The 25,279-nt window shown below is 34.6% G+C and overlaps 1 protein-coding gene across 2 annotated transcripts in view; it reads left to right on the top strand.

The window, feature by feature from the left end:
• Window positions 1-25,279, top strand: part of MDGA2 (MAM domain containing glycosylphosphatidylinositol anchor 2) — an 851,876-nt gene that overhangs the window by 646,590 nt on the left and 180,007 nt on the right. For both annotated transcript variants that reach the window (XM_032624718.1, XM_032624719.1), the window contains one exon: window positions 4,727-5,020. In XM_032624718.1, the coding sequence (XP_032480609.1) occupies window positions 4,727-5,020 (294 nt within the window). The remainder of the gene's footprint in view (window positions 1-4,726; window positions 5,021-25,279) is intronic.

Genomic DNA, 25,279 nt, shown 5'->3' with positions numbered 1-25,279 from the left:
TTTATCTATTACATTTATTTCTTTTATATTCACAGATTTTAATCTTTTTCCCTTCTTACCCTCTTGCCCTCTCTCCCCCTCTTCCTTCCTCAATTATTTCATGACTTCCTGGTCTGTGCCATCCAGGAAAGCAGGGCATCAGGCTTTAGAGATAGAGTTAGACACTCTGTGCCTTCAAGGAGCTATCTGGTCAGGGATATAGACATGGAAGAAGATACAGGGTGAAGCTTCGAGTACAGGTTAAATGGGTATACAACATAATATGTGGTCAAGAAGAGTGAGTAACAAACTCAGCCTAGGAATAGGCAAAGTATCATCACATAAGTGGTAACTTTGGACTGAATCTCAACACACGGGGCAGGTAGGGGGTGCTAGAAGACAAGGGCCTGACTTGCCAAATACAGGAAAGAACTGCAAGGGCACTGAGGTTCACTAGTCAGTGAAATTCTAAGTGATGAGTGTTGTAGGGGTGAGTTATTCTAGAGGAGCACTTCTAAGACTATGTTTCTAGAATACCATGTCTAGAGTGATATACTTGTTGTTATTAAAAAGTGGAGTTTTCATCAAATGAGCTTTGGATAATAGACTGCATTAACATTTTAATTTTCTCTGGGCTTCTTGAAGACTATAATATGCTAATATGCACAGCACATATTATAGAAGAATGAAAAATGAACAATATACAAAAAAAATTACCAATAATCCCACACTCAGGGAGAACCACTGTTGTTAGTGTTTTGGTATAGTTCCTTCTGGGCTTTTTTTTCCCTCTACAATTTTCCCCATGTAAATCTTGTTCTCTTCCATAAATCAGTGCTCAACTGCCTCACTGTCTTAATTTGTACATTTGGTATAAACATTTTTACTGAGTTCCTATCATGTGTAAAATAGAGTGTGGGATGCTGCAAGTATAAAGATGAATTATGTATATTCTCCGTTTAAGAAACTCTCTGTTATCAGTCATTAGCATATGTCTTTTTTTATATAAAAATGCGATACTGTACATACTTCTCAGTAACATGTTTTACTCACTTTTTAATAGTAGTTGTAGCTATTCATGCTATTCAATAGCATGTTTTTCTTGCTTAACAATATAAATATCTTTGTCAATAAATGTGGGTCTGTTACATCATCATTTAAAAAGGCTGCATCATAATCTATTATGTGACTGTACCACGATTTTTTTTTAGTTAATCTGTCAGGCTGTTTTCAGTTATTATTTTTTTTAATTAAAGAAGTATATGATGAGCACACTCATTGAGGATTGAAGTTTTTCATAGTTACAGGAACATGATTTTATTTGTGTTGATAAAGTTTATGACATAGAAGCAGGAGGCCTGGAAGAATTAAACTGGCAGCAGAAAGACCACTTAGGACACTGTCACAAGAAGAGATAAGGATGACTTATACTAAGAAAGCTACCTATAGCCATAAAAAGAAATAGGCTGATATGAGAGATATTTTTGATAGAGAAACCAAAGCTGCTGATTGGAAGTGGTGAGTTAGAAGATGGTGAAACAAAGAAAAGTCTATTGTTTTTAATTAACAGATCAAGTGTCCTGATAATTAACTAACAACTAAGTCAAGAAATAAATAGTGCTTAGGTTTGGAGATTTGCAAGACTTTTGGAAAATAGTAGTAGGCTGCAATCATCGACTGGAAGAACCTTGGGGTAAAGTTACAGTTCATATTATAAACATGCAAAACAGAGAGATGTTCATGAGAACAAACAAAATCTCCTGACAGAAAAATTATGATAATAATTTAGAGCATTCTAGAGAATGGAAAATTTGATGTGGAGAGAGAGAGAAGTCTATAAAAACTATGACAAGTTTTAAGACCTTCTTGTCCAAGAAAGTTGCAAAGAAAGGGTTAACTCTGAAATCAAGATTTAAAAAGCCTCATGGAAGAGATGGAAAATAAACTTTATTTTAATTAGGCTTTGGTGTTTATTTTAAAATGAGCAAATTTATTAAAAAATCAACTTGTAACTTACCTAGATTGAAACTGAGGTTTACATTTCTATAATTTTGATTACATCGGGAGAAAAGTTTATCTAACAAATGAATAACGTACATTAACAAGGGAGTTTTTGAACTATCTAGCATGATAAACTTAAAAAAATATAGCTAGTCAAGGATCTGTTTTTGTTAGACTGGCCTAATGTAATAAGACCTTTGAATATTCATCTTATTAAGTTAGAAAATAGATACTTATTATTAGCCCCACTCCTATCTTTAACTTTTTACTGTTTGTTCCTATAGTCAGAACATTAATAACCTTGGAGCTGGTAAAGTATAAATTCTTAGTTTCAAAAATGAAGAAATTCATACTCAGAGTGCTTAAGCTTGGCCAAGGTCATGTGGTTTGTTTTTGGAAGAGATGAAATCTTCCGATTTCAAATAATAACATTCTATTAAATAATCTTTTAATGTATAATTTCTTTTCATTTATTTCACATAAATGTATCATAATTTGGATATTTATTTAGAGTGGTATAGCTTATAAGAAGTTTTGACTTGTATACAGGAATTATTCTCATACAGGTAGATACAGATATTTAAAATAGACATATAAGATGTAAGACAGATAGAAAAGGTAATTTGCAACATATGTATTATTTACTCCCTCGCATTTCTACCTTGACTCTTTTTTATTGTCCCTGAGACAGTAACCAAGAGATGGGCAGGTAAAACTGGTCCAGTTTGTCCATAAGAACAGACTAATTATGAGCAAGAGTCCAGTACTAACTCAAGTTATTCATTCCAGACACCATACATTACTGGAGCCTGCTTCAGGGTTCATATCTCTACGTTGGCCACCTGCTATAAATTGGCCTCAATTTGTTCAAAGTATTTATCCTCTCATTCTTAGTGTTCTCATTTGTTAAATTTTAATATTAAATATTTGATCCTAGGATTGTCATGAGAATTAATGAAAATGTAAAATCCCTAACTATGCCTGGCACACAATAGGAGCATAATTAATGTTAAATGCTGAGGTTATTGCTGTTATTCTGTGTCCTTTCTAATGGAGGGTGAATAAATATTGCAGCTTCTTTCAATCCTATTGTTACTAGATGATGCTTATTTAGAATTGCATCATTCCCTGGTGGTTCACTTCAAAAAGAACAAATTATTTAACTAAATTATTTAGTTGTTTATATTTACAAGAGTAAATTATCTAATCATGGAGGTTTTAAAAATGCAGCCATTTTTAAACATGTTTTTTGTTAATGCCAGTTCCTAGAATATATATATATCTACTTCAAGAAGGTAGTGGTTAGTGTTTCATATTTTCTGATTTCTAAGATGCTAGCATTATTTACTTTGTCTTTTTTAATTAGAAGTAAATGAAGGAATTAAATGAAAAAGACATGAAGATATTTAAATAGCAAGATAACTAATTCTCATATCACTTTGTACTTAAATTTATTTTTCTCTATGTGTAATAAAGAGGAACAACATTTCAATATTAGTTGAAAAATACTTTAAAAATTGATTATATTTGTTTTTGTTCCTGGGCACTGGAGCACAGTAATGCTAGAAGGGAGAATAAAACCTTTGCCTTTTTTGTCCATATTCTGTATTAACTCCAAAGAGGGGAAGCATATGACATTTATCACAATGATAGAATTATTCATATATTTCTGGTTATTCTTCCCTTCTAGTTTAGCCCATGCTTTTTTGATAGATGTCCTATTGCATAAATACTTTTGAATTCATACACATTTGTATGAGAAGTAAAAGTCTTCCAGTGGAACAGGTGATATGGTTTGTAGGAAAACTCATTGAGTAGTACTTGCCTCTTATTAGTTCATTTTTCACCAAACCCTAACATAAATATATTCCAGCACAGTAAGGTAAGTTCCTGTAAAATCAATCTAATTTTCTCATAAATATCTTCAGTAAAATCAGAAATTAGCTTTAATTGAGAAAATTAAATTCTTAGATTATTGAAATATATTTTTGAAAACTCACTTAAAATTAATTTTACAGAAATAGTGGCAGCATCATGACAAACTATGTATAGTGATCTCAAAATCTTAAAGTGAAATCATTTGAAATTAAAATGTCAAAAAATATTAAAAGTCAAAAAGAACAATACACTGGATTGTCAGAGTGTGGCATTGTAGTCAGTTGTTCCATTTCATTTCCTCGAGGGAGAGAACGAATCCTAAACCTTAGCAGTTTGGCAACAGTTTCTAAACCAAATTTAGAACTTCTGGTTTTATATCAGAGGTTCTTCTTTTTCTCTTTTCTATTGCATTTACTGTGCCTGCTAAGTCTATAATGTCTCTTATCCCTTTCTTATACCATCCTTGGATAAGAGATAACAGCATAGGAAGCAGAAGACTGAAAAGCTAAATCTTACCTCAGCAAGTAGGATCACTCTTCTGTGAAATGCAGATCTTAAAGACCCAGTTAATGGCTGATAATGACAAGTCATTGAGTAGATCGTTCTTATGTTGACCATTCACGTTCCAATGTAATGCTTTATTTTGCTAATGTTTGAAGACCTCATTTGAGAAAGTTCTACGAAAACAATTTAGAATTATTTTAAGTGAGGGTAAGTGTCACCCATCCCCAAGGTCTCTGTAATTTTTGTCATCTGAATTGTCACATATCTTCAACCAGCAGAAGTTGTTTCCTTATGATTTTCTGTGTTTGAATATGCTTTACCAGTACATACTAACCTTGAAAAATTTTCTTTTTCCCATTTCAAGTTCCACCCAATCTGACTGTTCCACAGGAAAAATCACCTTTGGTCACCAGAGAAGGAGACACAATAGAACTGCAGTGTCAAGTAACTGGAAAACCTAAACCCATCATCCTTTGGTCTAGAGCGGATAAAGAAGTTGCAATGCCTGATGGGTCAATGCAAATGGAGAGTTATGATGGAACACTGAGGATTGTGAATGTATCTAGGGAGATGTCAGGAATGTACCGATGTCAGACCAGCCAGTACAATGGATTTAATGTGAAACCAAGAGAAGCCTTGGTGCAGCTCATCGTGCAGTGTAAGTACATTTTTTTCTATGTATTTTGAGACTGGGGGGACAAGGGAAGAAAATGAGGTGATTTTTGGAATTGGATTAGTAAACAATATTTCTACATTATTGCTACCCAATTTAAACTATAATTTCCCTAAATCTGCCTATTATTTGAACTAATACACACTAATGGAAAAGAATTGTATTAGTATGTGTGTGATGATTATGATGGTGTTATGTCATTGGTTAATGCCAAAGAATCAACAAGCCTAATGGTTAAATACTGGCCATGTGCAATGAAGCAAAATGGAGATTGGAAGTAATTGCTAATTCAGATTATAATACTCTTTTGTTTTCATAGTTTATGTTTCTGCTTCAGCAATTGCGTGCCCTTTGCCCAAATTATCCACCTATTTCAAGGCATCCCTTTGCTTAAATTGTGGAGACATAATCATTGCAATGCTATGTGCAATCTGAAGTTGTAAGAGTAGATTACATAATTATCTAGTAATATATAGATAATTCAGGCAGATATTAGGAGCTAAAGTTTTGCTTGACTTTCTCCACAGATAATTGCTTAACTGTGAGAGCTGAATATGATAGATTTTTAACTATTTTCAATGAAATCACTGTTAGAGTTCTAATAAAAAAATGCAGACATACTGCGCTTTGTATTTGCTTTTAGTATTAAAAATATCTAAATTCATGATATTAAGAAGTTTAACAATGTCACTGGTGTTGGGTTATTAGAGGATGATGCCCTGGTATTTTGGATAGCAGGTAGTGTGGATATTGTTAAAGAGAAGAAGCAAACTAAACACAATCTGTTCAAACTCCAGGAGTGTTGCTGAACAGTTTAGTTGATGTATTATTTGTTAACTACATGGTGGCAAAGCCTTCAAGAAAAAGAATGAAGTAGATGAAACTATACACTTCAATAAGCAATGATGTTGTTTTCTTTCTGTGGTTCTTCTGTAACTTGGAAAATAGCAATTAGTCCAAAATGTCTATTTTTATATAAGACTTAAGGATGCTGGCAGATTAGATGATCTGACTTTAAATTTGGAAGGATAATTGAGATATAGAAGGATTATGTTTGGGGCAGGTAACAACACATGGGCCTATGTATGAGGAGTATGAGTGGTGAGAGGAGCAGTGTTCTGGGTACTGCTTAACCATTCCCTGTCCCTGTTCTTTAGAAACTCAGATTTCAGTCTGCTGTTTATCCTATAAATATGCACACTTCTATTTGTCAAATATCTTGGCTGATTTCCAACTGATTACTAGTTTTATCTCTAAAGAATGCACCTTTTAGGTGGCAAGTTCCATTCCACAGTTTAACATTACATTTTTTCCTCACTGGCCTTTATACTCATGATAATAAGCTCATGGGTAGGAGGTTCACGTGAAAACAGGTTTCAGAAAGAAAAAAACAATTTTTTTTAACGAAACCTCTCCTTAATTCTCCAGAAAAAAAGAGACATGCTCAGGTAACCACAGAGGAAATTGATACAGTTTGGAGCACCTCATTCGTATTGGTAATCACAGGATTGTGTGTTTCCTCCAGAGTTATGCACCAAGCTTCAGTGTTCCTAAAGCCACAGGGGCAATTCGTTTTCACCCTGCTCACACTCTCTGGGGAAGCTGTGAAACCCACTGGCTCTAGGGAATTTTAAATTGAAGGTTCAAGAACCAGGATCTCTTATCTCCATAGAATATACTAACTTCCAGGATTCTATTGACAACCTAAATTTCCTTCTTTTTTTCTTCCTAATAAATTTCATAGATAATAAGTTCAGCACAAGGTCTTAAAATTCAATCCTATAATAGCACATGAAGATAAATAGACACAGTTGTCTCTAGTGTCACAAGGATGTAATTGACTGAAAGCCATCAACAGACATAGGCAAAGCCAAGTTCATTTAATGTAGAGAAAAAGATCTGCATCCCAAGGTGACTTTGCAGAGCAGGGGGTATAATCTAACAGCACTTCGTCTCAGAGGCAACTTCCCTGGCCTACCCAGAAAGGTGGCTGGATGCCAGCAGTCTTGACAGTTTCAGATAAGATGCCATCATGTCTTTCAAAAAGCTTAATTTCATGTATTCCCAACTCTTCTCAAGAATCTAGTTATGTGTCTGAGCATTTGCCAGGTACAAAAACTGGTAAGAACTTCAGAATATTTCTGAGTCAAGCATTCATTTTCCAGGCACATAATCCCTGCTAGCAGGTTCAGCTTGCAAGCCTACCTAAGCCTTATTCCTGCAAAACTAGCCATGTAGGAATCCTGATACATTTTTAAAATCATAAATATTTTAACTTTTATGGTGACTTCTTAAAAGTATGAAAATAATATGGTATTTGTGCTTAACTGGGGTAGCCATGCTACAAGTGAGGATTCATATAGAATATAAAATACTAAGTTATTTTCATACACACATGCACACAAATATACATGTATATGTGCATGTGTTTATGTCATCCTCAGCAATTAGTTACATCGTTGCATAACAAGCTATGCTTTATATATTTTGTATTCCCAGCATAATATATTTTACATTATAGCTATTTAGAAAATGTGTTGAGTAAATATGTTATGATAACAAATGTAATAAGAATATATATACACACACACACATATATCTTGCTTCTTGCATAACTAGTTCTTATTATTTAGGTTTCAAGAGTATCTGAGGACTTGTTGCATAACAGTTGTTTTTCTTTTTTTTTAATCTTTCCTGGAGTATAATCACTTTAAAATGGTGTGTTAGTTTCTGCTTTATAACAAAGTGTCAGCTATACATATACATATACACCCGTATCTCCTCCCTCTTGAGTCTCCCTCCCACCCTCCCTATCCCACCCCTCTAGGTGGTCGCAAAGCACTGAGCTGATCTCCCTATACTATGAGGCTGCTTCCCACTAGCTATCTATTTTATATTTGGTAGTATATAATACTCCATGCCACACTCTCAGTTCGTTGCAGCTTACCCTTTCCCCTCCCCATCTCTTCAAGTCCATTCTTTACGTCTGCGTCTTTATTCCAGTCCAGCCCCTAGATTCTTCAGAACCTTTTTTTTTTTCAGATTCCACATATATGTGTTAGCATACAGTATTTGTTTTTCTCTTTCTAATTTACTTCCCTCTGTATGACAGACTCTAGGTCCATCCACCTCATTACATATAACTCAATTTTGTTTCATTTTATGGCTGAGTAATATTCCATTGTATACATGTGCCACATCTTCTTTACCCATTCATCTGTCGATGGACACTTAGGTTGCTTCCATGTCCTGGCTATTGTAAATAGAGCCGCAATGAACACCGTGGTACATGACTCTTTTTGAATTATAATTTTCCCAGGGTATATGCACAGTAGTGAGATTGCTGGGTTGCAAGATAGTTCTATTCTTAGTTTTTTAAGGAAACTCCATACTGTTCTCTATAGTGGCTGTATCAATTTACATTACCACCAACAGTGAATGAGCGTTCCCTTTTCTACACACACTCTCCAGCATTTATTGTTTGTAGATTTTTTGATGATGGCTCTTCTGACTGGTGTGAGATGATATCTCATTGGATTTTAATTTGCATTTCTCTAATAATTAGTGATGCTGAGCATTCTTTCACCTGTTTGTGGGCAATCTGTATATCTTCTTTAGAGAAATGTATATGTAGGTCTTCTGCCCATTTTTGGATACTTTTTTTTTTTTTGATATTGTGCTGCATGAGCTGCTTATAAGTTTTGGAGATTAAGCCTTTGTCAGTTGCTTCATTTGCAAATATTTTCTCCTATTCTGAGGGTTGTCTTTTCATCTTGTTATGTGCATCTTGTTGCTGTGCGAAAGCTTTTAAGTTTCATTAGGTCCCATTTGTTTATTTTTGTTTTTATTTCCATTTCTCTAGGAGTTGGGTCAAAAAGGATCTTGCTGTGATTTATGTCATAGAGTGTTCTGCCTATGTTTTCCTCTAAGAGTTTTATAGCATCTGGCCTTATATTTAGCTCTTTAATCCATTTTGAGTTTATTTTTGTGTATGGTGTTAGGGAGTGTTCTAATTTCATTCTTTACATATAGCTGTGCAAAATCCCCAGCACCACTTATTGAAGAGGCTGTCTTTTCTCCATTGTATATTCTCGCCTCCTTTATCAAAAATAAGGTGACCATATGTCTGTGGGTTTATCTGTGGGCTTTCTGTCCTGTTCCGTTGATCTGATCTATATTTCTGTTTTTGTGCCAGTACCATACTGTCTTGATTACTGTAGCTTTGTAGTATAGTCTGAAGTCAGGGAGACTGATTCCTCCAGCTCGTTTTTCTTTCTCAAGATTGCTTTGCCTATTCGGGGCCTTTTGTGTTTCCATACAAATTGTGAAATTTTTGTTCTAGTTCTATGAAAAATACCATTGGTACTTTGATAGGGATTGCATTGAATGTGTAGATTGCTTTGGGTAGTAGAGTCATTTTCACAATGTTGATTCTTCCAATCCAAGAACATAGCATATCTCTCCATCTGTTTGTATCATCCTTAATTTCTTTCATCAGTGTCATATAGTTTTCTGCATACAGTTCTTTTGTCTCCCTAGGAAGGTTTATTCCTAGGTATTTTATTCTTTTTGTTGCTATGGTAAATGGGAGTGTTTCCTTAATTTCTCTTGCAGATTTTTTCATCATTAATGTATAGGAATGCAAGAGATTTCTGTGCATTAATTTTGTGTCCTGCAACTTTACCAAATTCATTGATTAGCTCTAGTAGTTTTCTGGTGGCATCTTTAGGATTCTCTATGTATAGTATCATGTCATCTGCAGACAGTGACAGTTTTACTTCTCCTTTTCTAATTTGTATTCCATTTATTTCTTTTTCTTCTCTGATTGCCATGGCTAGGATTTCCAAAGCTGTGTTGAATAACAGCAGTGAGAGAGGACATCTTTGTCTTGTTCCTGATCTTAGAGGCAGCGCTTTCTCTTTTTCACCATTGAGAATGATATTTGCTGTGGGTTTGCTGTATATGGCCTTTATTATGTTGAGGTAGGTTCCCTCTATGCCCACTTTCTGGAGAGTTTTTATCATAAATGGGTGTTGAATTTTGTCAAAAGCTTTTTCTGCATCTATTGAGATGATCATATGGTTCTTATTCTTCAATTTGTTAATATGATGTATCACATTGATTTGTGTATATTGAAGAATCCTTGCATCCCTGGGATAAATCCCACTTGATCATGGTGTGTGATCCTTTTAATATGTTGTTGGATTCTGTTTGCTAGTATTTTGTTGAGGATTCTTGTGTCTATATTCATCAGTGATATTGGTCTGTAATTTTCTTTTTTTGTAGTATCTTTGTCTGGTTTTGGTATGAGGGTGTTGGTGGCCTCATAGAATGAGATTGGGAGTGTTCCTTCCTCTGCAATTTTTTGGAAGAGTTTGAGAAGCATAGGTGTTAGCTCTTCTCTAAATGTTTGACAGAATTCGCCTGTGAAGCCATCTGGTCCTGGGCTTTTGTTTGTTGGAAGATTTTTAATCACAGTTTCAATTTCAGTGCTTGTGATTGGTCTGTTTATATTTTCTATTTCTTCCTGGTTCAGTCTTGGAAGGTTGTGGTTTTCTAAGAATTTGTCCATTTCTTCCAGGTTGTCTATTTTATTGGCATAGACTTGCTTGTAGTAATCTCTCATGATCCTTTGTATTTCTGCAGTGTCAGTTGTTACTTCTCTTTTTTCATTTCTAATTGTTGATTTGAGTCTTCTCCCTTTTTTTCTTGATGAGTCTGGCTAATGGTTTATCAATATTCTTTATCTTATCAAAGAACCAGCCTTTGGTTTTATTGATCTTTGCTATTGTTTCCTTCATTTCTTTTTCATTTATTTCTGATCTGATCATCATGATTTCTTTCCTTCTGCTAACTTTGGGGGTTTTTTATTCTTCTTTCTCTAATTGCTTTAGGTGTAAGGTTAGGTTGTTTATTTGAGATGTTTCTTGTTTCTTAAGGTAGGATTGTATTGCTATAAACTTCCCTCTTAGAACTGCTTTTGCTGCATCCCATAGGTTTTGGGTTGTCATTTTTTTATTGTCATTTGTTTCTAAGTATTTTTTGATTTCCTCTTTGCTTTCTTCAGTGATCTCTTGGTTATTAAGTAATGTATTGTTTAGCCTCCATGTGTTTGTCTTTTTTACAGTTTTTTTCCTGTAATTGTTATCTAATATCATAGCATGGTGGTCAGAAAAGATACTTGATACAATTTCAATTTTCTTAAATTTACCAAAGCTTGATCTGTGACCCAAGATAGGATCTATCTTGGAGAATGTACCATGAGCACTTGAGAAGAAAGTGTATTCTGTTGTTTTTGAATGGAATGTCCTATAAATATCAATCAAGTCCATCTTGTTTAATGTATCATTTAAAGCTTGTGTTTCCTTATTTATTTTCATTTTGGATGACCTGTCCATGGTGAAAGTGGGGTGTTAACATCCCCTAATATGATTGTGTTACTGTCGATTTCCCCTTTTATGGCTGTTAGCATTTGCCTTATGTATTGAGGTGCTCCTATGTGGGTGCATAAATATTTACAGTTCTTATATCTTCTTCTTGGATTGATCCCTTGATCATTAGGTACTTTCCTTCTTTGTCTCTTTGTAATAGTCTTTATTTTAAAGTCTATTTTGTCTGATATGAGAATTGCTACTCCAGCTCTCTTTTGATATCCATTTGTATGGAATATCTTTTTCCATCCCCTCACTTTCGGTCTGTATGTGTCCCTAGGTCTGAGGTGGGTCTCTTGCAGACAGTATATATATATATATATATATATATGTCTTGTTTTTGTATCCATTCAGCCAGTCTGTGTATTTGGAGCATTTAATCCATTCACATTTAAGGTAATTATCAATATGTATGTTCCTATTACCATTTTCTTAATTGTTTTGGGTTTGCTATTGTAGGTCTTTTCCTTCTCTTGTGTTTCCTGCCTAGAGAAGTTTCTTTAGCATTTGTTGTAAAGCTGGTTTTATGGTGCTGAATTCTCTTAGCTTTTGCTTGTCTGTAAAGGTTTTAATTTCTGTGTCAAATCTGAATGAGATCCTTGCTGGGTAGAGTAATCTTGGTTGTAGGTTTTTCCCTTTCATCACTTTAAATATGTCCTGCCACTCCCTTCTGGCTTGCAGAGTTTGTGCTGCATGAACAGCTGTTAACTTTATGGGGATTCATATGTATCTTATTTGTTATTTTTCCCTTGCTGCTTTTAATATTTTTTCTTTGTGTTTAATTTTTGATAGTTTGATTAATATGTGTCTTGTCATGTTTTCCTTGGATTTATCCTGTATGGGACTCTCTGTGCTTCCTGGACTTGATTAACTGTTTCCTTTCCCATATTAGGGAAGTTTTCAACTATAATCTCTTCAAATATTTTCTCAGTCCCTTTCTTTTTCTCTTCTTCTTCTGGGGCCCCTATAATTTGAATGTTGGTGCGTTTAATATTGCCCCAGATGCCTCTGAGACTGTCCTCAACTCTTTTCATTCTTTTTTTTCTGCTCTGCAGTAGTTATTTCCACTGTTTTATCTTCCAGGTCACGTATCCGTTCTTTTGCTTCAGTTATTCTGCTTTTGATTTCTTCCAGAAAAGTTTTAATTTCATTTATTGTGCTGTTCATCATTGTTTGTTTCTTCTTCAGTTCTTCTAGGTCCTTGTTAAATGTTTCTTGTATATTCTCCATTCTGTTTCCAAGATTTTGGATCATCTTTACTATCATTAGTCTGAATTCTTTTTCAGATAGATTGCCTATTTCCTCTTCTTTTGTTTGGTCTGGTGGGTTTTTACCTTGCTCCTTCATTTGCTGTGTGTTTCTCTGTCTTCTCATTTTGCTTAACTTACTGTGTTTGGGGTCTCCTTTTCACAGGCTGCAGGTTCGTAGCTCCCATTGTTTTTGGTGTCTGCCCCCAGTCGCTAAGCTTGTTTCAGTGGGTTGTGTAGGCTTACTGGAGGTTGCCTGTGTTCTGGATGATGAGGTTGGATCTTTTATTGCTGGTGTGAAGGACCACATCCGGTGTTGTGTTTTTTGGTGTTTCTGTGACCTTATTATGATTTTAGGCAGCCTCTCTGCTAATGGGTGGGGTTGTGTTTCTGTCTTGCTAGTTGTTTGGCATGGAGTGTCCAGCACTGTAGCTTGCTGGTCGTTGAGTGGAGCTGGGTCTTAGTGTTGAGTTGGAGATCTCTTTGAGAGCTTTTGCTTTTTGATATTACGTGGAGCCGGGAGGTCTCTGGTGGACCAATGTCCTGAACTCGGATCTCCCACCTCGGAGGCACAGGCCTGACACCTGGCCGAAGCACCAGTAATACCCTGTCAGCCACATGGCTTTGAAGAAAAGTGAGAAAAAGAAAGAAAGAAAGAAGAGAGCAACCAAACCAAAAAACAAATCCACCAAGGATAACAAATGCTAAAAACTATACTTAGAAAAATAATAATAAAATAAAAATAATGGACAGACAGAACCCTAGGATAAATGGTAAAAGCAAAGCTATACAGACAAAATCACACACAGAAGTATACACATACACACTCACAAAAAGAGAAAAAGTAAAAAAATACATATATTGTTGCTCCCTGAGTCCAGTGCCTCAATTTTGGGATGATTCGTTTTCTGTTCAGGTATTCAATAGATACAGGGTACATCAAGTTGATTGTGGAGATTTAATCCGCTGCTCCTGAGGCTGCTGGGAGAGATTTCCCTTATCTTCTTTGTTTGCACAGCTCCTGGGGTTCAGCTTTGGATTTGCCACACCTCTGCGAGTAGGTCGCCTGAGGGCATCTGTTCCGCACCCAGACAGGACAGGGTTAAAGGAGCAGCTGATTAGGGAGCTCCAGCCCACTCAGGCTGGGGGTAGGGAGCTTTGAGGAATGTGGGGTGAGCCTGCAGTGGCAGAGGCCAGCATGACGTTGCAACAGCCTGAGGCCTGGGGTGTTCTCCCAGGGAAGTTGTCCCTGGATCACGGTACCCTGGCAGTGGCAGGCTGCACAGGCTCCCGGGAGGGGAGGTGTGGATAGTGACCTGTGCTTGCACACGGGCTTCTTGGTGGCGGCAGCACCAGTCTTAGCGTTTCATGCCTGTCTCTGGGGTCCACGCTGATAGCCGCGGCTTTTTCCTATCTCTGGAGCTGGTTTAGGCGGCGCTCTGAATCCCCTGTCCTAGCGCACCCTGAAACAATGTTCTCTTGCCCCTTAGGCAGTTCCAGACCTTTTCCTGGACTGCCTCCCGGCTAGCTGTGGCACACTAGCCCCCTTCAGGCTGTGTTCACGCAGCCAAACCCAGTCCTCTCCATGGGATCTGACCGCCGAAGCCCGAGCCTCAGCTCCCAGCCCCCACCTGTCCTGGCCGGGGTGAGCAGACAAGCCTCTCGGGCTGATAAATGCTGGTCGGCACCGATCCTCTGTGCAGGAATCTCTCCGCTTTACCCTCTGCACCCCTGTTGCTACACTGTCCTCTGTGGCTCTGAAGCTTACCCCCCACCACCCACTGTCTCCGCCAGTGAAGGGGCTTTCTAGTGTGTGGAATCTTTTCCTCCTTCATAGCTCCCTCCCAATGGTGCAGGTCTTGTCCCTATTCTTTTGTCTTTTTCTTTTGCCCTACCCAGGTTCGTGAGGCGCTTCTTGCCTTTTGGAAAGTCTGAGGTCTTCTGCCAGCGTTCAGTAGGTGTTCTGTAGGAGTTGTCCCACATGTAGATGTATTTCTGATGTATTTGTGGGGAGGAAGGTGATCTCCACGTCTTACTCTTCTGCCATCTTGAAGGTCTCTCACATAATAGTTTGATAACTGAAAACATCCAAGTGTGTGAAGGGAGAAGATGTCAGTTATTCTAACCCTTACAAGACACTTTTCAGCACTTGAACTCTACACTTTAGTTTATTAAGGTCTCCTTTCTTAAAATGGTTATTACACTGGTAAATTGTAGGACAGTCTATTCTAGGACAAAATATGTATATGTATGCACACATAATATGTATACATAAACATATATATATTTATATATAATTAATCAATTTTGAAATATAAAAGAATGAAACAGAGATGGTCATAATAAATAAGAAACAAAAACAAATGTGTCTCTAAGGCATTTTTTTTCTCATTAAGTTTTAGTTGTGTCCAATTAAACAATAACCAATCAAAAGGATTAAAGGACCAAAGAAGAAATTGTATTAGGCCTTTGATGAGCATAGGTTTAAGGACCTAAATATAAATGGTATAAATGCTTTCATATTACATAAAAAGGTTGAACAGTACATTTAATTTAATGTTCTGAATCTTCAAATGAGATTTATTCTTAGCCCATGTGTTAAAATAATAGAGCAATTCTTTTATTAAAACTTTTTCAATTATTTACTATCTCCAATTAATTTTCTTCTTAAAATGTGTGGATAAAGATTTAACAAGTGACAGAAGCCTAGAGGTATTTTACAGAATTTTATATCTTATTAAGGGTAGCTTAATCACCATAATGAAATGGTTTAAATTATTAAATTTTTGTGCACATTGCTCGTTCCTTGAGAGCTGAAGGTTTATTTTATAATATTTTTAATTTCTATGATTGCCAATTACTACAAATGATATAGACCAGAATAGGGAGTTGCAAATATAAGATTTTGAAAAATAGTGGTTTAAAATTCATCTAAATTTTTTTAAATGCTAGATGAAATTGCAATGTATATTGTAGAGTTTTTAACAGACCTTTAAATATTCAGCCACTATTTAATTTAATTTCATTTACATGTTTTTGAAAATGTATAACAGTTCTTTTAACTTTCTTGCTTATATTTATGTGAAGCAGTATTAGGATAGAATCATTGAAAATAAAAATGTTGGATAGGTTAATTGATTAATATCATTTAAAAATTATAGTATGTATAGAGCTTATTGAACAAAACTAGAACAATTTCCTAAACAAAATAGCAGTAGTAAAAGTTATTTTTAAATTCATCAGTAGAGTACTAATCATCTGAATACTGATTAAGTAAAAATGCCATTGGAAGAATATATTCAAATATTAAATGAAGAAACTAAGATATGCCTATTGTCTTCCTAAAAGAAATTATTGCTCTTATATTTGTGTTATAGATGTATACATATTACATACTGTGATTTTAATTTCATAAACTGTAACATTTTATTTTTAATAAAAGCTATACTTTAAATGATTTTATCTCAAAGCACTAGTAAAATCTTTTAGAGAAGTGAGTGTGTTTTGAAGTACATTTCCTTGAAAATCAGGTGAAGAAGATAAATACTGTATTGGATGTTAGTTTTATATTAAAAGCTTTATTATCGATAGACACATTTATTGTACCTACAAGATAAGATATTTCTGTTATAAAATACCCACTAAAAACCAAAAACTGACCATAATGTTAAAATGTATTAAGTAACCATCTTTCAGCTGCCTTCAAATGAGATTTCATGCACCCTTTACTTACAATTTCTATTTACCGAATGAAGAAAAATTATGAAGGAAAATAATCAGAGCTATTGAAAGACCCCATGTTCCTCACCTATTTCCAAAGCAAGACCGAATTTTGTAAAGAGGAGGGAGCCAGAGATCAGAGCTTTATCGCTTATTGTTTTTCTCAAGTAATTTAGTGAAGTGTGTATGATTACTTTCAGTCAAAATGAATATTCAACCAAAGCAGAACACCATGGACCTTATAAAGAAAAAGAAAATTAAAGATAGATTGGAATGTAATGTAACAGATATGCTTACTATTGTTAGATGAATTACTGAGTAATTTTCTGTAGTGTTGAGATATACAGAATGACTGTGTTGAGCAAGTATAACTACTTTTTGGATTTTTTCAAAAGAAAAATTGCTCTACAAATATTGCCTAGAGATTGATCTAAAGCTAATATAAGAGACTAATATAAGCTAATAATATGAGGTAAATATTGATTAAAGAGGAAACAAGGAAGCAGTTTGCTGTATTCACACAGGAAGATGTTAAAGGCTATCCAAAGGAATTTATAAGTGAATGGATAAGAATTTTAACTTAAAAGAACAATAAAATGCCTTCTAGCATAGCCTAGAATGCTCTACTTATTCAGATGTGTTCCTTTTTTTTTTTTGTATTAATTCAGCCCATCTCTTCTTAGCCTCATAGACATGGTAATTTGGTGTTGCCTCTGTAGTAGATTCCTATTCCTCCCTTCTCCTGTTCCCACCAACTCTTCAATTCTTTTTCACCATTTAAGTCTTGCCTCAGTCCTCCCTCTTTAGGAAGCCCCTTGCTGACTGAGAAGAGGGCTCTCCTTGATAGCCCTGTGGACACTGGCATTTAGTCTGCACAAGTTAGAACTTCAAAGCAAAACTTCATTTTGAACATACATATTAGATGATAAACTTCTTTCAAAATCATTGGTTATTATTTCACTGTTGGCCTTCATCAAAACTCTCCTTACTATTGCTTATAGAATTAGTTTGTTAATTTAATACTATATATGTGGCCCTTGTCCAATATCTTAATTTCTCTGAGCTTTAGTTTTCTATTTCCAAGAAAAGAAAAATGTTTTCCATTTTCAATTAACATTTATTTGAAATAATTTTGCAAAGCAACTAGAACATTGCTCACCATGCAGCACAAAGTGGAAATTATGATTATCATTTTAATATATCATTTCTGGTATATTTTAATGTAAAGAATCCATTTTCTTGTAAATTATTGCTCCTATACCCCATTTTACTGTTTACTATTTTCTTTTTTTTTCTTTTTCTAAAGACTGTTGATCCATTACTACTATAACTTAAACGCTTTGTGGGCCTAAGAAACTCTTACATTTCTAGCACCACAGCAGTTGTAAAATTGGTAGATTCTTGATTAACTGATCCATTTCCAGGGCCTCTGTACTTGGGAAAAGTTTAAAGCTAAACCTCTGCTAATAAGAAATTTTAAATTTTATCTTCTCAACTGAATGTAGGTTGGGGAAAGCTTTTACGTTTACTAAGAAAATACTTAATATTTTAAGCATTCATTTTTCATATTTTAACATTAATGATTATTAAATAGAATTCAGCATTTATTACACACTGTTCCTTTATTTGAATTAAGTGGTCATATTTGTTCTTCTGATGTTTGCAGCAGTTATTAGAAACATTAATCAACTGAACCTTGAGGCAGTGTTAATATTTTGAAAACATTAATATCTGTGCTATTTTCTCCCATCCTACCTTCCCCACCCCAAGGTAGTTAAGATCTTTTCTTTAAAAAGAAGAAACAATAGCTGTATACGATGGTGTATAATTTAAACTGTATAAAATAAACTCTAAATTTTTTATTTCAAGTCAATATGTCATATAAATATACTTCACCTCATTTCCCAGCAGATTTAATGAGAAATTATAATGGAGCTGCATTGAAAGCAGATTTGTTTAAACTTTTTATTTTTATGTTCCTCTTGAATATTTGAAATTTGAACTTCCCAAGTGAACATGATATTTTGCAGAGTCTTTATGATGAATATACTTTAGCTGAACTGCTCCTGCCTTCCTGGGCTATCCCCTTTCTCCCTGTTTCTCACTCTTTCAGAGAATACAGCAGGGTATTTAATCTAAGGAAATTGTCAAAGACAATAGAAACTCTCCCATTCTAAAGAGCTTCTCAATGTAGAGCACAGACAAGATGTCTTTACTGAGCCATGGATCACAGATTACCTGGAAAGAGGATCAGTTAAGTATATGCATCTTGTAAAGAAAATACATGCATAATTTTTCCCGTGGTTCCATCTCTGCTTCTATCTTAATGTAGATACAACCATAGTTTAATATTTAGAAAAAAACCCCTTCATTAATAGTTTTATTTTCAGCATCTATGCAAAGAAGTGAGATAGGGACCAGCCAGCTTAAACAGAATGATTAAAAGTATTGACAACTTAACTCAGACAAGTTTTTGTTTATTGAGGTTGTCAGCTAAGTACTTCTGCCTGCCCCTGTTGTGCAGAAATGAATTTAAGATGATTGTAGTATTTCCATGATACTGAAAAGATCATTTTCTCCCTTGAAAGCCTTCAGATATGTGATTAGATTAAACGTATTTTGAATGAAGAAGGTTTACATTGCCTCTTTCCCTGGGTCTCCTCTCCTTCCCCCTTCCTCACTTTATGGAAATATATTCTCTAAGAGAGGTGAACATGAGCACATTTGTAAATATATATGTGTAACTACAAAAACCTGTGCCTTTTTAATCTTTCTTAGTTATAAAAGGATTTATCTCTCATCCGAAAATAAATGTATTCTTCCCAAATACAGAATTTATTGTCTATAAATTGTCTAAACACTGCTTTTCTCCCATGAAAATAAAAAGGTAATAATAATAAACCATTAAAATAAATCACACACAGAGGTTTACAATAATATATCCCATGAATGTGCTTATGACTTGATCAATTTATTTTATAGATATACCCTCCTATGAAATGTTTAGTGCAGAGGAAAACATAAGGTATGCAAAAGACATGACTCTCCGGTTAGGAAAAAAAGCACAAGCACTTCAGAAGTTAGGTAACAATGTAAGAAATTGAATGGCAAAAAGGCAGTCAGTCAGTGCATGATAAAATCATCGGGAAGTGAGAAATCAAAGGCCAGTATTGTGAAAGGAAGACATGACTTCCTGTCTCTCCAGCAAGAGAGACACAGTTACCAAAGTTTAATCCATTTACAAACATTGTTCATATAGAATTTTAGCTTACATGTTGTTGTTAGCAATTTTATCTTTATTTATTATCAATTGTTTGATCCAATATCATATTTTAATATTTAATACCAGCCAAAGATTTTTGCATATATTATATTATTTGGGGTTATATTATATTATACTATATTATATTATGTTAATAACTTTTAACCTAGTAGTGAACTCCTCTATTATATAACCTACCAGAGGGTCTTCTTGGTTCAACTATATTCAAACTCATGGGGTTACTGTAGACACATATGGAATCAAATTCACTTTGCAGATATAAGACAAGAACCACAGCTTGCCAGCATGTCCTCCCATCCCTACTTCTGGGGACACTTGAAAATTCTGAAAACATTTTTGATTGTCATAATTGGGGAAGGAGGGATACCACTGCTAAATGTCTCAAACGCATAGAACTCCCAACAGGGAATTATTCTGCCCAAAATGGAATTTTCTGTTGTGTGTGGGGGCTATCTTGTTAATGTTAGGATCTTTGGAGGTGTCCCTGGCCTCTAATCTTGAGATGCCAGTAGCACGCCCCTCCCTCATGTCATGACAATAAAAAATATCTCCAGACGTTGCTAAGAGTTTCTGAGGGGCAAAATTATCCCAAGTTGGGAACCTCTGCCTAGATGATGGCTCATATATAAGGAGACAAGATCTATGTAATTTGGGGATTGGAACTCTGGCAAAATCCTCTTCCCCACAGGAACCAACATCTCTATGTCTCTTGTAACAAACCTATAGGTATAACTTCCAGAGTCCCTGAAGCTACAAGAGTCACTAACTACACTAAGCTTGAAGTTAATGTCTTCCTATCCAATATTAACATTCCTCTCAATCCAGAATCAATTTAATACAGAAATGTTGCCTGAAATCATAGCTGACATTCTTCCCTTTACACGGAGAGCACAGCTAGAACTTTAAAAGGTCAGATTCTCATGCAGGAGGGAATTTTTTTTTTCATTTTTTCAAATTCATCTACTCTCTTCATCTGCCATGTTAAATTTTCTTAGTAATTCTTTCGCTCTAGTATTTTTCTTCATTTGGTTGTAATAATTACAGTTATGTATATTACGCAAGTATGTTTCTAGTATACGTTACTTTTTTTCTCTTAACTTGCTTTTTGACTCATTTTCTGTGTACTGCTGTGCTTATGTTCTCTCTTTGCTGGTCTTACAGCTTTGTATCTGGGTTTGGGAGGAAGTAGCTGTATTTTATTCATGGACCATTTTGATCATCTTTTGAATTCCTTTCTTCTGGCAAACGCGTATTTCCTTGAAGCCCTAAAGATTCTAGTAGGCAAAAGCAAAAGTTCTTCAAAAGGAAACTTTGAAAATTAGGCTGACCATGCACTGTGAATTTGAAAGAAATTCTCCATTGATTTCATTCTTATTAGACTTATTTTAAATGTGGAAATTACTTTCTTCTTAATTACAAACTATTTCCAAAGAGAAAAACGTCAAATAATGTTCTTGAAAATTAGTGTATACATGGACTTTGTTCTTGATATTGTTTCTCAGTGAATTAAAATTATTGTTTTTCTTGAGAAGAAAATTAGGTAGCTTGAGTACCTTTCTTAAATTTAAGAGGGATTTAAACATACAAAATTAATAAGGGGGAGAAAATGTTCAAAATTAAGCAGGAAGTTGAAAAATATTTAAGAAAAATGAGACAATTTCTTAGCAGTTAAATTATTTGCATTGAAATGTATGGATGAAATGGCAGAAGTAATCTGACATTTCTTCAATTGTTCTTAGTTTCTTTCTGCTTGTCAGTGTCAGTATTTTCCCTGGTGATCCTAGTGTTCAAATTATATGTTCTTAAACATAAACTAACTGCTTTGTGTACAATATAAGATGATAAATATAGTACTTTTTTATTCAGTTAAAAACATAAGTAATCTGAGTATATGAAGTTTTTGCTTTAAGTGCTGACTTCAAACCCTAAAGTACAAATGTATCAATCAATCACACATATAAATAGATATAGATGCATATTATGCAAATATGTAGAGAGAGATAAATACATATGATGCATATCTATCTAACTCAATGTTGGCTCCATGAAGAGGGCATGTTTATGGAGTGAACACTCATTACTGTTAATGCATTCCTCTTCTTTGTCTTTTATGTTGCTGTATGTGCTAGTTTTGTTTTTAACCTTCCAGTCGTGTCTTTATTGCTGTTTATCCTTCCTTTCTCCAAATCAGGCTTTGTTCCTATTGTTCTCTTACTCTGCACTTTCTCACTTGGCAATATAATGACTTAAGCCATCACTTAAGCCATCTCTTGTGCAGATCTTCCCCACATTTATATGAGACATTCAGCCAGCTTCTGTGAAATTCCCACTTAGTTTTCTGATGAATTCTAAAATCTAATGTGACTGAAATTAAACTTTATAATTATTCCCCTTAATTATTTTTCTCCTCTTGAATTCCCGGTCCCACCTTAAAGGATCTCTCTCCTCTCTGTTACCAATATTAGAGTCACTATTCTATCTTCCCTTTTTCCTCGTATGCATTTAAAAATTAGAATATTGGATTCTGAAATTAGACATGTGGTTTAAATTCCAGCTTGGCTGCTTTAACCATAATTTCTCTCAATGTTTGTTTTTTATATCTGTCATAATGGAGATTTATTTTCATTGTATCATAGATTTATCCGAGGATTAAATTAGATGATGCCTGAGACGTCTTTAGCCCAGTGTTTGACACATAGATAGTACTTCCTAAATATTAGCTGTTATTTCTCAAAACATTCTCTGAATTCATTCCTACCTCTCTAGTCGAACTGTCATTTTCAAAGGGAGGCCCTTTTATCTCCTGCAAGAAATTCCTACTATTTTTCCCCACCTCTGATCTTCCCTTTCCTCTCAGAACATTGATGTTGGATGAATGTTTCTTTCTGAGCAGGAACACTGTCAGATGAAAGTGACTGAAAATTCTTGTCTTTTATGGGCAAGAAAGTATAGTGGGTTTCAGGAGCTTAAATGTTGCCTTCTTCTTAACCATTAGCTCCATTCTCTGTTTGCTTTATTTAGTGGTTCTCATTATTTCCAGCTACACCTGAAACAAACAAACAAACAAACAAACTTGCCCTCTTTTACCTCTCAACAAGGATTAACTCCAATGGGACATGATTTACTTGGCTTGGATAACCAAGCCAAATTCATGAAAAGGCATGAATGCAAGCATTGATTGTTCTCTCTCTGTTCAAAGACTCTATATGACTACTCACTATCTGTGATTCAATGTTCAGACTCCTAAACTGGAGAACAAGATCCTTCACCCTTCTCTGAGATCATATACCATATTCCAGTCAAGGTGAACAGTTCATTATCCTGTGCACTTTTAAACTTGGTGCTTTTTGTAATTTCATTTCCTCTGTCATAAATATCCTTAGAGTCACCTCTATGAGCTCACTCTTACCTTCAAAGCAACAGTCAAATGACTTTTCTCTAATGGTATCCTCCAAAACCTCCAGCTATGTGTAATCTTTTTATCCTGTAAATCTGACCCTTTTTCTGTTCTTAGTAATGTCAACCTTCCAACTACTAATTGATACAGGTATAAATATAGATATAGATATAGATTTTATCTGTATTTATCATATCTATACATGCATGTCTCTGTTCTCTCTCCCTTTTTTTCTGTCTCTTTCTCATTAGAGTATAAGCTCTTCCCTTTATGAATCGTAATTACTTCTTCCAAAAGAGCCTAGATCAGTAAATGCATTAGTTAATGAATATTTGAAATACGTACTCCTGACTTTGGCCATGTTTTTCAGTTACAGTTTTGTTAATGAAAATATAACACTACACATCGTTTTTACCATAACTATGAATATGGATACACTCTGGAATAGGGGAGAAATAGGAGACTATAAATTGTAGCATAGATTCTAAATCTGGCACTGGGTTCTAATTCTAGCAGTGACATTTTTAATTGTGTGACTTTTAATTGTCTCAGTCTCTACCACCAGTTTCTTTATGCAAATGAAGAACTTAGTAAGATGATCTCTTAGTATTCTTGAAGTTTCAAATTGTTACCAACAAACCATTACAGTAGTATTCTTGAAGTTTCAAATTGTTACCAACAAACCATTACAGTTAATGCATATATCACAGAAAACACATATTCTAGTAACCATTTCAGGAATCTCCTAGAAACTACATACTTGAATTAAAAAGATACATGGATTAAAACATTTCATCACATAAATACCCAGGGTTAAAATAATTTGGATGTCTATTCTAAGTGAAAAACGAGAGTAAAAAATTTAAATAAAAGATAACTTGGAGACTAGAGGCACCTATAATTATATGTGCTTGGCCGTTTTGCATCTCTTGCATCTAGAGAGTACAGTGTGTTTGAAATCTTACTTAAAAAGCATTCTTGGTACATATAATTACAAAATTTCAGTGTCTGATAAATTAAAATTTAAAAAGTTTATTAAAGAAGTTGCCTTGTGAATTTTACCTGAACCTTTCCCCTTTTTTTTTATAAATTATGATTAACTTCATTTTATAATAACAATGATCACTAGGTACAGTACTGGATGCATATACTAGTCCAAACATCATGCATACAAATATGTGTTATTTTACAATTACTTATGTTTACAGACTTTGGATCTACTGTCTGGCTCCTTCTTGAAAAAAATAACACCAGAATACTTGGTAAATCAAATTAAATCATTTTATTTTTGTGTGTATGTCTGTTTCTATGTAGATATCCTTTGCTGCTTATCTGTAAAGAAGATAAATTTTACAAAGCAATGAAAAGGTATGGTAGCTTGAAAATTAGTACTTCTCTCTCAAAAGTGATTCTATGTCAAGTGCCTGATTTTAAAATTAGATTACCTGTTGGCTTTAGCAAGTGTATTTTTTTTAAGAAGTTCCCAAGTCTTTTTTAATAGAACAATCTGTTAACAAGAAGTTCTGCTTCCAGTATTTTAAATAGATGATTTCATTTGGGTTAAAAAAAAGAAAAAGAAAAAACAAATTTCTTCAGCATACACATTGTATTTGTCTGTATTTGAAAAATATTTTAATTGAAATAGTCATTTTGACCTTGGGCTACACCCAAAGTAGCATGTGATAAATCATGTGACAACACTATAAGAGGCATGTTAAGTTTCCTCCAATAGTCTTGGGAAAACATGATTATTTTCTTAGGTAGCTTTGGAAGAGTCTTACCGTCAGAAAGTCTGTCTGTTTGTCTGTCTTTTCCTCCCCCACCCCTTGTCATCTTCTCTCCCCTCCCCATATGTATATACACACACATACATACATACATATTTACTTTTAGGTGATTATAATTTGAGCCTATTGCTCCTTGTTTGAAGATGGAACATATCTTGCTACTCTCTGTTTTAAATAATCAGACTGGTTTTCTCTAGAATTCTACATGAAAAATTCTTGATCTTTTCCTTTCTTCATACTCCTGAAGATGAGCACCAAGCCATCCCATGTTATGGAATACACATGGTCCCAATTTGTAGGTTGGCCATAATTCTTGGGTTTTCACATTGATGACTAAATAAACCAGTGTTTCTTAAGAATCATATTTGATCTTATAACC

Source organism: Phocoena sinus, chromosome 2, assembly GCF_008692025.1.
Source record: "Phocoena sinus isolate mPhoSin1 chromosome 2, mPhoSin1.pri, whole genome shotgun sequence".
NCBI lineage: Eukaryota > Metazoa > Chordata > Mammalia > Artiodactyla > Phocoenidae > Phocoena > Phocoena sinus.
The sequence above is the reverse complement of the archived record's forward strand: the minus strand, read 5'-3'. Positions and strand labels throughout refer to the sequence as shown.